This window comes from Amborella trichopoda, chromosome 6, assembly GCF_054954075.1.
Source record: "Amborella trichopoda isolate Santa Cruz 75 chromosome 6, AtrichopodaSantaCruz75HAP2 v2.0, whole genome shotgun sequence".
Classification (NCBI taxonomy): Eukaryota; Viridiplantae; Streptophyta; class Magnoliopsida; order Amborellales; family Amborellaceae; genus Amborella; species Amborella trichopoda.
The window spans coordinates 1,376,826-1,389,929 of NC_142341.1; the positions used below are offsets into that span (position 1 = coordinate 1,376,826).

Genomic DNA, 13,104 nt, shown 5'->3' on the forward strand with positions numbered 1-13,104 from the left:
TAGTGGTTCCTAGGTGGTCCCCAAAATTTTGTATTGAAAAAAATCCTCACAAGTACGCCATCTGCATGAGGGAGCAGCTATATAGTACATGCCAATGCAACAGTATAAGCTCTCAAATTTGATTAACGGTGAGGACAGAGGTAATGTCTAGGATTAATTTCCATTGAGCAACAAGATTTTATGCTCCCACAGGAGCATATGTCTATTTCGTAAAGGGCTAAGCTTTTTATATTTTTCCTTTAGCAAACTGTCCATTTTGAATGGTCGGTTGAGATGACCTCAAGCATAATGTCACGTATCTAAACTATTTTATTTTTAATTTTTTTCTACAAAATATTTTGACAACAAATTTTGGGGGTCCACTTGACTATTAAACTCGTACTTGTAAAAAAATATAAAACAAATATTCCTAATAAAATAAAATGATCAAACTACCCCTGAAAGTTTTAAGGGGTATTTTGGTTATTATATTTGATCAAAAAACTATTTTCAATATTTTTTTTTAAATGCACCGATTGAGAAAATGGCAAGTACCAAATTTCGTATTCATACAAGTTGTAAAAAAAATTAAATAAAATATTTTGAAGCATTGGATCTAGATGAAACAGTGAGCGATTCACTTTATCTAAATTGAATGACCGGATAGGGAAAGTATATATGTTTTATTTAGTGAGGAAGTATAGAAACCTTTTCTTTTAGTAAAACCCAACTAGGGATACTTCAAATGGCACTGTAGGTGCTTGAAAAAAAGTAATGTCTCGAGATTGAAGAGAGACCGTCCAAATTCTTTTAAGGTGAGATCTAGGAATAAGGAAGCTTAAAATTCAAAATTTTTATTCTAAAAATAATCATCCAGGTATTCGTAGGTGGTTCCTAAAATTTCATATTGATTAAAACTTCCCAAGTCATCAAACCGAGGGAAACTAGTGCATAATTATATAGGGAAATAATCCAACATGACCCAGTATCTCCATTTCGTCCACCGTCTATTCTAAAAACCAGATATTATAATTTTTTAATTTATTCTAATTTTTTTTTTATAAATTTAATAAGCATTGGCCTTCAATTATTCATATTATCCAATTTTTGGTTCCGAGTAAAAAAAACTCCACATCTTTGTCGTTGCCGTACGCGTTTCATTCAACTGTATGTAAAATAGCGTGTTTTATTACGACGCCCTCATTCTAGTTTGAGTTTTATCCCCAACTGAAAAATCGAGGGTTTTACTTGCACGCGAAATCTAGGGTTTGTTACTACTTCCATGGTGTGAAAGTTCAGATTTTGAGGACTAATTGCTTGCTGCTTTCACAATTCGGTAAGAAAAAGTCTGGTTTCTGATCGGGTATTGACGAACTTGATTTGATTGTTTAGAGAGTTTTCGTTGTTTTGGATTGTTGCTGGGCAAATTGTGGTTTTTTTTCTTGGAAATTGGGTTGGGATTTGTGCTTTTTATCTGGTTTTAGGGAGTTGGGTGTGTTTCCTTCCTTGTTTTGATGATTAATTAGATTACTGAATTTCCTGGTTGTGATTAATTTGTTGAAATTAGATATGCTTTCTTATGGATTGAAAGGGAAATTGTTCTTACATTTCTTGAACTTCTTGTTTTAATTCTGGTATTATATTCCTTTTTGTTTGGGTTCTTCTTTTCTGGTTGCTCAAAGAGAGAAAATTGAGATTGAAAGCTTTGGAATCAGAGAACATGTAAATTGTGAGGGAAATTTGGGGAATTGTTTTGTTTAATCCATTGCAATTCTTGTAATGGCATTTCTTTATGATGTAAATTGTATAATTTGTTGTGTGATCATTGATATCTTTCCCTTCTGATGTATGACTATCTATACGAGAAAAGGTTCTCTCATTCTTTTTCCCCGCTTTATTTTGAAATTTATCTGTCTCCTGACTGAAAATTGAAAATTTCAGAAACCTCTCTCCTGATAAGATAATGTATTTAGTTTTGCTACTCTTTTTATATCCATGACTTAAATTTTTTTGGAAAAGTATGGCGTGATTCATTTAGCCATGATAACATCATGTTCATTGGTTTTATAGTCCTTCCATCAAGAAAAGTTTGTCAAAAAGGTATCCTCTATAAAAATTCAAGAAAAAAGGTTTATCATTTTCCATCAATAGTATTGAGTGGTTGAAACGTTGGGCCCAAACGAGCATATAATTGATCCAAGTGAATGTACTACTCTCCTCCATAACCATCAAATCATGAGTGATTGGATGGTGATAACCATTTTGGCCATACTGTTATCATGACCATATGGATCACAAAATGCTATTTCGTTTTTCTTTTTGGAATAAAATCATTCAATTCTATATGCTGTTTATGTTATTTATTTGAAGTTGTCATCAAGGGATAGCAAATGATAAACCTTGAAGATTTTGGGGGTTTGATTGGAATAACATAATTCTTGATTACTGTATGATTTTTTACATTACAGTCCTACGAGAGACATACAGAGATTCTCTCCTTGACTTGAAGAGGCAATATATTGTTGAAGAGATTTTGTACAGTATGACACATGGAGCCCCATATATGGGTGAATCGTCTAGCTCAACTTCTTTAAGCAGTCAACAAGATAATGACGATGACAGGATGATAGCAGTCGTATTATCGGAAGAATTTGCTAGAGTTGATGGGGCATTTGCTAAGCGTCTATCTCACATGGAGTCTATTCCTGTGAGCCATATACTTCTTTCTTTGAAATTATTCTCTTGTTCATAAATGAATTTAAAGTTATGACATGAAAGAATTTTGTAATTTGACATTATCATGCTGTGGTTCATTTTGAAGGGATACTGTGTTTATTCTAAACTTCTAGTTGCCTTGGTGGGGGCAATTGTGATGGCCATTCCGAATAAACAAAAATGAATAACTTGAGCTGGAAGTCCCAAATCAAATATCTTATTCTCCTGTTCATAATTGAAAGTAAAGTTATGTCTTGAAAGAATTTTGTAATTTGACATTATCATGCTGTCGTTCATTTTGGAGGGATACTGTGCTTATTCTAGACTTCCAGTTGCCTTGGTGGGGGCAATTGTGATGGCCATTCCGAATAAATAAAAATGAATAACTTAGCCAGGAAGTCCCAAATCAAATATCAAATGAAATATGAATATTAGAGTAGATCAAATAAAGCCATGTGCTGTGTTCTTGTTTTCACGTCAATCAACTTATATTATGATATAGGTTGCAATGATTTATCATGTCTAAAGTCTAGATTGATCTACTTGTATCCATCAACCTACAACTAACATGACACTTACAAAGAACTCACAACAAGAGAAGCATGCTTTTCATTCTAAAGATCTATTACCGGACAATAGATTACAAGCAAATATGGTATTTCCATTGTTTGGGTACACTTAATCGTAAAGAAATGGAAAGAGATTACATGAGATTTCCCCAAAACTCAGGAAATCCATTACCTGCGGTGATAGGTGAAAAATCTAAATCTATTACGAGATTGACAGGTAATTTTGGGAAATTTTTTGTGCGTTTTTGCCTACCCTATCTCTGATTAAAAAAATCCCTTTTTAAGCTCGTCCCTTAATCTAAAGGCATCAGCTGTCATATAAAAACAAAAATAATAAAAATCAGTAATTAATAATCAATGATAAATTGCACAACACAATCATAATAAAATATTTCACACAAGTCCCTCTTTCACAATCATAATAAAAAATTTCACACAAATCCCTCTCTTTTTAAGCTCGTCCCCTCATCTGAAGGCTTTTGTCATATAAAAATAAAAATAATAAAAATAAAAATCAGTAATCAATGATAAATTACACAACACAATCATAATAACAAATTTCACACAACATAATTCTCATAAGAGATTACTAAAATCTCAATTGAAATAACATACCTCTTTAGTCTCCTCCAATACTTCAAAATTTTTTACTAATCAAACTTCTTCCCATTTTTTAACTTGTACCTTACAGATTTTGAATTTAGTATCATAAATTTATTGTTTATTTGAAATTACATAGAGAGACATTTGAAAGATTTCTATAAAAAATAAATAAAAATAAGGCTTATCATAATAAAATTATGTTATTCCAATCTTATTGTTTCAATGACTTATCATGTTGAAACCAATGTCATGTTAGAAAGCACGTGATTGCATGTAAGTGCCAAAGGTACTTAAAATAAGTAGAAATAGTGTCATGACTATAAAATGGTACAAGTTATTATTAGAAAATCTTTTTGGAATGGTGATAATGTTATTATTAGAAATCTTTTTGGAATGGTGTGATGATGATTTTAATTCAGTATTGTAGTGGAATTTTGTGACAAAAAAGAAGGAAATGATAATTCTGCATGTTAGTGGAATTTTGTGATAAAAAAGAAAGAAATGATAGTTTATAGGCACGTGCTGGTAAAATGTTGGTAATGCATTTCTTATATTTCTTCTAGACATAGCCAAACAATAACAATGTATTTCTCAGGTTGCATCTAAATACTACCCAAATAGTAACAATCCATTTACAGGTAATGTGTTACGCAGTAATGTATTACGTCAGTAATATATTCACAGACAATATATTTTCAGGTATCCAAACGGCCCCTAAATTGCCATTGCTCTCTATTAAAGAATTTTTTCTTTCTATATACAAAATAATTCATATATGTGTAATAAATAATATGGAGTGGAAGCTTTAGAAAATATCGCGTGAGAAATGCAACCTGAGTGAGATAAATTAGGAATGCAGAACTATAAGGTAGACCAGTGCATGTTTAAACAGGGCACCTTCAATTTTAAATAGTTATGGACCTCTTTAAAGTCAAGGAATGTTTTGCGCATACAAGCAGGAATGGAGTGGACAAAATTTTCCATTTTCCTAGCAGTCTCCAAGATTTTCCCTTTCATTAAAGAGTGAAATTGCTGCTTGAGTATATGTTCCCTTCAACTAACGTGTATATGTTCCCTTTAACTAACGTCTTCTGTACAATTTGCAACTATGCCTTCAGATGCCAAGTTTCATTTCCATGATTCCTTTGAATGAAATTCTGTTACTTGCTTAGATGGTTTGGTTTCTAGCCTTTTCCAGCAGCTCCATGAATTTGGTTGCTGAGTCTTTCATGTAGTCTTCACTTCAGATGGTTTTAAACTATCATTATGGGAAAAACCTGTTACCCCTCTAGATTGTCACAACATTCCCATAGCCTATTCCACATAATGTTCAAAAATTCATTTAAAATTTTAAATTGTTGCGGAAAGTAGTAGGTTAGGTTGTTATGTCCTGAATTCATTCCTCTCACTTCTTCGTTTAATGGTTCCCTTTGCTGTTTATCATTCTTTGAACTTGTTCAGTCTTTTAAGGGCTTAAAGTTCTGCAAGGAGCTCCATAAGGCTCTATTATGACTACCCGTTTGTTCATCATCATCATCATCATCTGATGCTTATCCCAACTATTTGTGGTGGACTACACGAATCTTGTGTCATCATTCTATCAAGGCCATACTTTTAGTCAAACCATAAGTCACTGTATCACTACTTACTACTTCCATTTGGGCCTTCCCCTTTCCTTTTAGAGCCTTTCACTTGAGCCGAATCACCTCTCCTAACACTGTTGTGCTAGGTCGACGTTGTACATGGTTAGACCACTTAAGTTTATTTTCCCTCATCTTATTGCCTATTGGAGCTACCTATAAGTTTTCTCATATGTATTCGTTTCAAATTCTATCCTTTCTTATCTTGCTGCTCATCTATTTCAACATCCTCTTCTCAGTTACACTCATTCTGTGGATGTATGTTAGATTCACTAATTTGTTATTTCTATGGATTTTTTGGTGTACTACTAAGATGTATCTTAAACATTGCAGCATGTCCCGAAGATAAATGCATACATTCCAAGTGTAAGCGATGCTACTTTGGATCATCAACGACTTCTTCAAAGGTATAATATACCTGGATTAATAGTTTCTTAAATAACTCAGTGTCAACCTTCATGAGTTCATAATTCCCTAAATAGGTTTTTTAAACTTTATGTTGCTAAAATCATTCTAATGCTGAGTAAATCCTGTTGCAATCATCTTGTAAAGTATTCTTTTACATGTTAGGATGGGTTGGGCCTTTCCCATGAACTTGCATCGGTAAACTTCTGTCACTGTGGTGAACTGACAATGGGACAATTATTCTCTGGTTCAATTTGTTAGAAGGGAGCTTAGAGCAGCAATGGAAACAACTGGCACATATTCTGCCGCTATCAGGGATTCCTAGCTATGCTGCATTGATTTTTTATCTAGGATCTGTACCTGTGTCGGGCACAGCTAGACATTGGTACAGGCACGGATTGGACACCGCTGGATTCTCCATTCGAAAGAATCCTGAAGAGGGGATTCTTGAGACACATGAACACATGGACTCGGACATGTATTGATTCTTCTCGGATTCTTGTCGGATTCTTGTCAGATTCTTCTCCCAAGAGAATCATGTACTATAAATACTTTGAGCTATTCTTGTTTTAACATTAAATTTTTTTATTTAAATCCTACACATAGAGAAGGGTTTCGCATCTCGCACCTCCAGTTCACATTCCCTGTTATCTCTTATCTGAACCACAGTCAAATACTTGGGAGTTCCTCACTATCTGGATTCTTAGATCCATTGGTTTTGGTAGGAGTATTATATGCATCAGATTATTCTTGCATTTTTTTTTTCTTTTGTGTAGCAGTATACCCATGTTGCAATCATTAACGTTTTGATTTCTCAGTCAACCATGCTTCTGATATATAAGGTTCAAAGAATGTGACACACCCTACCCATGTCTGACATTGACAAACCTACCTGTATTCATGGAACACCAGGTTTGCTAATGATGGTCAGATGTAAATAGTTAAATTCAAAGAAGAGGCGCTGAAACTTGTATCCAAGCTGCCTCTTTGTTACACCAAAATATTCTCTGCACTTTGGAAAATTGTTAGAAATTTGCAGAAATATGAGGCAGTGATTTTCAAATGGCTAGATGATATTCAAACAGCTGGTACTAAAGAAAGTTATGCTGAATTTAACCACGTAATTGGTCTAGCTGTTATTTCTTGTGATTACTTTCATCAAATTCTAGAGGGATCTTGTATCATCTCTTCTCTCTTTGTGCATCATTAGGCATGGGATTCCTATATCAGTATATCCAGCTTGTAACTTGTATTCTCTTGGTGCTTTTTTCAGTCTTGCACCAAGAGAATACATCTAGCAGATGAACTATCTAATCTACCTGAGACATGTTCCAAAGATTGACATGATTCGTTCTTCCATATGTTGCTGTCAGGTTAAATGTTTATGGCTTATGTGAGGTTAAAGTGTCAGGAGATGGTAATTGTCAGGTGTGTATATCTAAATTCATTGCTTTTAGACTTCTTAGGCTATGAGTTTGCAAACTATCGAATTTATTTTCCTGTTTGCAGTTTCGGGCACTTTCAGATCAGATGTACAGATCACCTGAGTATCACAAACATGTGCGAAAAGACATTGTGAAGCAGGTATCTGTATTCCTGTGCTTCTCTCGTCTTGAAGGCACTTTGATAAATATTATTGTATCTGTTTTTTATTCTGAATTTGTCTTTCTTGCTGACTTTTTTTGAGGCTGCTCTCTGTACATCCAGTAATACAAACGGTCGCCTTTTCTGTATCAGATACTTTTTACTTAGTATTATCTTATTAGTATGTGTATATCTATGCTTCAGTTTGGGGCACGCTTTTTGATGTGGTAGATGCTGCTTAGTTGCCTTCTATTTATTTCAGGTTTTCTTATGCCTTGAGTTATTTGAATTTTCTTTACTTCTCTTATTTTTATTGTTTCCCCTTATATTTTATTTTCATAATTTTGTGTAAAGTATATTGAACAACGTGAATGCATTCCAAAATCAAACATTGGGACTCTGTTACTGTGTAAGTTGATACAAACCAGTTCGATGATAATGAATGAACCCTATGCAAGCATATGGACGTGTGCAGATGCGCACACACATAGCTACATATATATAATATTATATGACATAATCATCATCCGAGCCCTATCCCAACTATTTGGGTCAGCATTTTATGCCATAGTAATATGTTATAGTGTAATATATTATTCTATCTTATGTTATACTATATAAATTCTTTCCCTGGAAAGCTAAGTGCTTCCCTATATTTTTTCGGTTGAGACAACAGTATTTTGCGTAAGGTCTCCCTTAACTTAAATTTATCCTGGTTGTGGTTGAATCCCTTGTGTTGATAATTAATGATGCCATTACTATTGTAGGTCTTGAATGACTTGTTTTCGAGAAAATTTTCTTCCATTTGGTTTAGTTTTGGAAAGCTTGAGGTATCCTGTTCAGGTCCGCTTACTTGATGTCTACTTATTCTTCAGCTTAAAGAATATCGGACTTTGTATGAAAGTTATGTACCTATGAAGTACAAGCGCTATTACAAGAAAATGGCCAAGTAAGAAATCTTCTTGTTGCAGGTTGTTTGAATCTTTTGCTTTTACATTGTGTGGTTCTTCTGATAATTAATATATCATTAGCTTGCGATGTTAACATAAAGATGCTGATGTGACAGTTGCTAATGAATTGCATTATGCAGATCTGGTGAATGGGGAGACCATGTTACCTTACAAGCAGCTGCGGATAAGGTCCTTCTCATTATGAAAAATTAGGATTTAGTCTTATTTCTAAAGTACTTGCAAGGTATCCTTGAATTATTTGTGTTTTCTTTGTTCATGGAAGAACCTGGATTTTCTTCTCTTTTTCCTTTTCCCCCTCCCCATAGTTTAGGATGAAACCTGTATTTAGGGGAAGCCTGCAAAATTTGACTATTAGATGCAATAGATACTTGAAAATAATATTTTGTTGAGAGGTTAAAGTTCGAAGGTATGTCAGTTATTGATAAGATTAATGTGATCTCCGTCAACGTTATTTAATTTCATATTGAAATTTATCCTCTGATTTCTTGCATGAACTTATTGAGTAGACATGCTTTATTTGTTTCTAATGTTGGATGTTGCTTGTCATGCGTTTGCAGTATGGTGCTAAAATATGTTTGCTAACCTCATTTAGAGACACCTGCTTCATTGAAATTGTTCCGCGACTCCAGCCTCCTCAACGAGGTAACATCAGTCATTCCTATGCATATTTGTGGATATTTGGTATGTGCTGTGACATTCTTTTGGTCTGAAGCCCTTAAGACTATTCTGACATTACCGAACTATTTAACCCCATGATCTCTGTAATTGGTTATGATTGCTTTTTTTGTGAGGAAGGAAATCAAATGGCTAAATCAAGGTGGTTGATGACATAGCCCATTAACTCACTAGGACATTGTGCTATTTTCTCATTTTTTGCGTTGTTTATAGGACATCAAGAAAAGTTCTTGCCCACTTGCACACATGAAAACCCTTAGGAGTCAAAAGTTGTTCGTTCATTAAAGTCATGTGTGACTTAGTTGCTCTATTGACCAGAAATAGTATCTACATTTCTTGATTGGGGAGGACTTACAGCTCGCTCAGTAAATTCGGTTCATGGCTAATATGGCCATATTAGCCATGAGGGAGCTGTAAAACTACTGAGCGTAAAACTACTGAGGGAGGATTGTGCGTAGTTTTACAATTGGTTTCTACTGTATTAAATGGCATAATGCATTTAGCAGTGGTCATTTTCTTCAGTTACCATTAAGACATTATGCATGTGATATTTAGTATTAGTTTAGGGCTTTAGGCATGTTAGCATGTTAGAATTAAGACTTTTATTGAACCATTTCGTTCATGATACAGATGGATATAGAAATAAAGCAAGAAAGTATGGATGTAGGTTTCCTTTCTCTGCTTGTGTATGAAACCCTTGTAGCCATTCCAGAAATGCTGTACGGGACTTATAAGAAATAGCTACCAATATCCATGCAACTGAGATTGGCTAACTGATTGATCTTCAGCTTTTCCTTGGTGAGTGAATCATGATATTCATTACAATCATGCATACCATCTCATTTATATTGCAGAGTTTTGGTTGAGCTTTTGGTCAGAGGTTCACTACAATTCTCTTTATGATCTTCAAGGTATGTTGATAGCTTAATGGATCATCTTATTCATGAGTTTAATCCCTGTTCAGATGATTGAGAAAACCCTAATTTTTCATCTTTTTTGTAGATGCTCCAAGACCTGCAAAACCTAGAAAGAAGCACTGGTTATTCTGAGGATGATTTGAACTGTGGATGAAATTCTATGGAGTAGGGGTTCATCAGCTGTATATATTTTGCTGTTTTGGGTTCTTGTGATGTTCTTTTCATTTGATTTATTTGTCCCATTGTTCACCATTCTTAGTGCCATTGGCTATTCATTGTATTAATTATGTATCTTACTTGCAGTTTTATTCACATTACATGAGAATTTTGAGGACCTTTGGATTTCAAACAATCTCCTTGAACCTTCACAATCATCCGAATCCCATAGTAATGGAATTCCAACTACATTCATGGAAACAGTTTTCACATGCCTGATAGAGCCATCTCTCTCTCGCTCACACACACATACACACATTGTGAGACTCCATGATCTCTTAACCCTGCCACTGCAAATTTTGGTTCTGGAATTTGGCTACAAGGTGAAATGAACATCAACTCTCTCTCTCTCTGAACAATTCTCTCTTTCTCTCTCTCTCTGTGAACAATTCTCTCTCTGAACAAATACCAGTGGTCTGGAATTTGGCTAACGTGAAATGAACAACAATGTTCCCACCTTTCTTCGAAACAATTCTGATTGTACCCACAGTTGTAAATTAATAACACGAATACCTCTTTCCTTTTGTTATCCTTTAAAATTTTTTCCCAGAATTTTGAAAATTATTTTTCGATCATTAAGGGATTGTATACGTTGAGACTATTTATTTTTGTTATAAGGAGGTCACATTTGCTCTCGAATCATGAGATGTCAAATTGGATGGCTTGTGGTGTGTACGAAGTTCGAAATAGTTTTTGTTTTTTTGAGCTTTTGAGTTTAATCAATGATACATTCACAATCATTCAATTTGAAATTTGATGAACAAGATGATTGTGACATTCTTATATTAAAAGTAAATGGTCTTTTTATATACTTCTATGTCCTCAAGGACTTGGGCTCTCAATTTTCATCTTCTCTCCCCACTAAATTGCTTTTCATATTGGTAAAGCCAGTAGTGTTCACAATATCAAGTATATTAAACAATCAAGAACTTTAGAAATAATATCAAAGTGATTAACCAAAGCTTATCTTGCCTTTTATACATGTGGATGTACATGCCCAATATCTTTTTGGTTGGTCTAAAGATTCTTGGTGGCAAAATGCTTGGACATATGAATATTCAAACACTCGATCTCTTTCAAATCATCAACATAAGCATATCATCAATATACGACGCAGAAGGAAAAACTTGCCTATCTACTATTATCAACATATATAAAGGTAACTTACATAGCAAGGTAGGGTACAATAAGTAATATATATCTATATGAAATAGTACATTTCTTATATATGATATGACATACAAAAATAATTACAAGTTCTTGAACAATCTCTACAAGAGCAAAAAGAGTAATATTACAACTCATGACCTAGCCCATCTAATGCAACACCATAGTTAGTATATACCACTATGGTTCTTCCTTTTCTTATACCAAATCCTACTGGTTTTGTGTACTTGTTGTAATAGGCATAAGCTTCATCTTCATCAGAGGAAAAATCATTGTTGGACTGTGTCATCGGCCTAGGGAAAATCACTACGGGGTTCATCTGCCATAGCCTCAGCACCAATTTCATCCCTTGTTTTTGAATTTGAGGTGTCAAAGGGAGAGGATACACATATTGTTGCTGAGGCATCCATGCGATACGTATAGTATAGCTATTAGGACTATATAGTCAAATCAAGCGAACAATATCGAAATACCGTATACAGTATGCCTATAAAGAGGTAAAATTCAAAAGGAAAATGGTTCACCACATAAGTCATCGAAATTTGCAATTTCAAGCACTAGAAAATGTTTTCATCCATCATCTCGGCTTGGACATTATAGTTGAGAAAAAAAATTAGGATTGCAGGCTCTAAAAATAGTATATATTATAACAAAATTTCTATACCTTCCATTTTCCCTTGAAATTAAGCATTCAAAGATTGACAAGATTTATCCATTTTTTTAGTTTTAAATTTTATTGTCGTTGTTGAAAATTGAGTTTAGAGCTATCATGGAGATTTCTGTTGCCGAAAGTGTTCTCCAAAAAAAAATTGAACGTGAGGCATTATTTTGTTTGCATAAAGCCTAAGCCTTATAGGAACTTTATCTATTTAAAAAGTTGGGTATCACAAACAATCCTAAATCAACTTGAATATAAATATATGAAGGAAAAAGTTTATATAAGGTTGCAACCTTAAAATGTAAAATTACAGATGCACCTAAAAAATCCATTGGAAACAATTGTTTTAATATTGAAAAACCTTCTAATTGATCATCTCGACATTGTGATTAATGAATATAAAAAAAACAAAAAAGATTTTAAGTTCCAGAAATAGTGGATCTTGCAACACATTATCTAGACCGTCCATTTTCAAGATTTTTATATGTTTATAGATCTAATTGATTTTAACCATTTATAGAGTTTAAAATTTTATAATTAGATATGAAAATAGATTTTCAAATAATCCTAAAAAGTTTTGCACCAAAATTATATGTTATGATAAAATTTGGAAGTGCACTTTAATTGGATTGTTTAAGGTTGCAACCTTATAGAAACCATACCCTTTTTAGAATAGGATTGCCTTAAACCATTACCTAAAGGAAGAAGTTTATATAGAGCCGAGGCTCAAACAATCAAATTAGAGCCCACCCCAAAAATTTCATTAGAAGAAGTCATTTTGATGCTCAAATATCCACATATTGATCATCTTGATATCAAGATGCATGGACATGAGAAAAAAATGGATTCCAAGTACATCTTGTAACGCATTTTTGGACCGTCAATTTTCAAGATTGTCAAGTTTTCATAGATTTGCTCGATCTACACTATTTTTGAAACTTTAAATTTTATAACTAAAGATAAAAATATAGTTTAAGGCTATCACAAAGATTTCTAGTATTGAAA

The 13,104-nt window shown here is 33.6% G+C and overlaps 1 protein-coding gene across 3 annotated transcripts; it reads left to right on the top strand.

Moving 5' to 3' along the window:
• The first annotated feature begins 750 nt into the window (after nucleotides 1-750).
• LOC18434580 (Cysteine proteinases superfamily protein) lies at nucleotides 751-10,407 on the top strand. 3 transcript variants are annotated; one of them, XR_016058036.1, is made up of 10 exons: nucleotides 751-1,315; nucleotides 2,448-2,686; nucleotides 5,840-5,913; nucleotides 7,285-7,339; nucleotides 7,421-7,495; nucleotides 8,371-8,444; nucleotides 8,586-8,634; nucleotides 9,024-9,108; nucleotides 9,772-10,052; nucleotides 10,144-10,407. XR_016058036.1 is itself a non-coding variant. In XM_011625191.3 (10 exons), exons 2-10 carry the CDS (start codon nucleotides 2,522-2,524, stop codon nucleotides 10,188-10,190), a joined length of 681 nt encoding a protein of 226 aa, XP_011623493.1. In that variant the 5' UTR covers nucleotides 753-1,315; nucleotides 2,448-2,521; the 3' UTR covers nucleotides 10,191-10,407. The 3 variants fall into 3 exon arrangements, 1 of the variants encoding a protein (XP_011623493.1); XR_016058037.1 differs by having other exon boundaries at nucleotides 753-1,315; nucleotides 8,586-8,689; nucleotides 9,996-10,052; XM_011625191.3 differs by having other exon boundaries at nucleotides 753-1,315; nucleotides 9,996-10,052.
• Nucleotides 10,408-13,104: the final 2,697 nt, after the last annotated feature.

Coding starts and splice junctions, on each gene's coding strand:
- LOC18434580 (XM_011625191.3), top strand. CDS start 2,522: ATGACACATGGAGCCCCATATATGGGTGAATCGTCTAGCTCAACTTCT. Junction 5,914..7,284: donor CATCAACGACTTCTTCAAAG/GTATAATATACC, acceptor TGTTGCTGTCAG/GTTAAATGTTTATGGCTTAT. Junction 9,109..9,995: donor ACTCCAGCCTCCTCAACGAG/GTAACATCAGTC, acceptor TTTATATTGCAG/AGTTTTGGTTGAGCTTTTGG.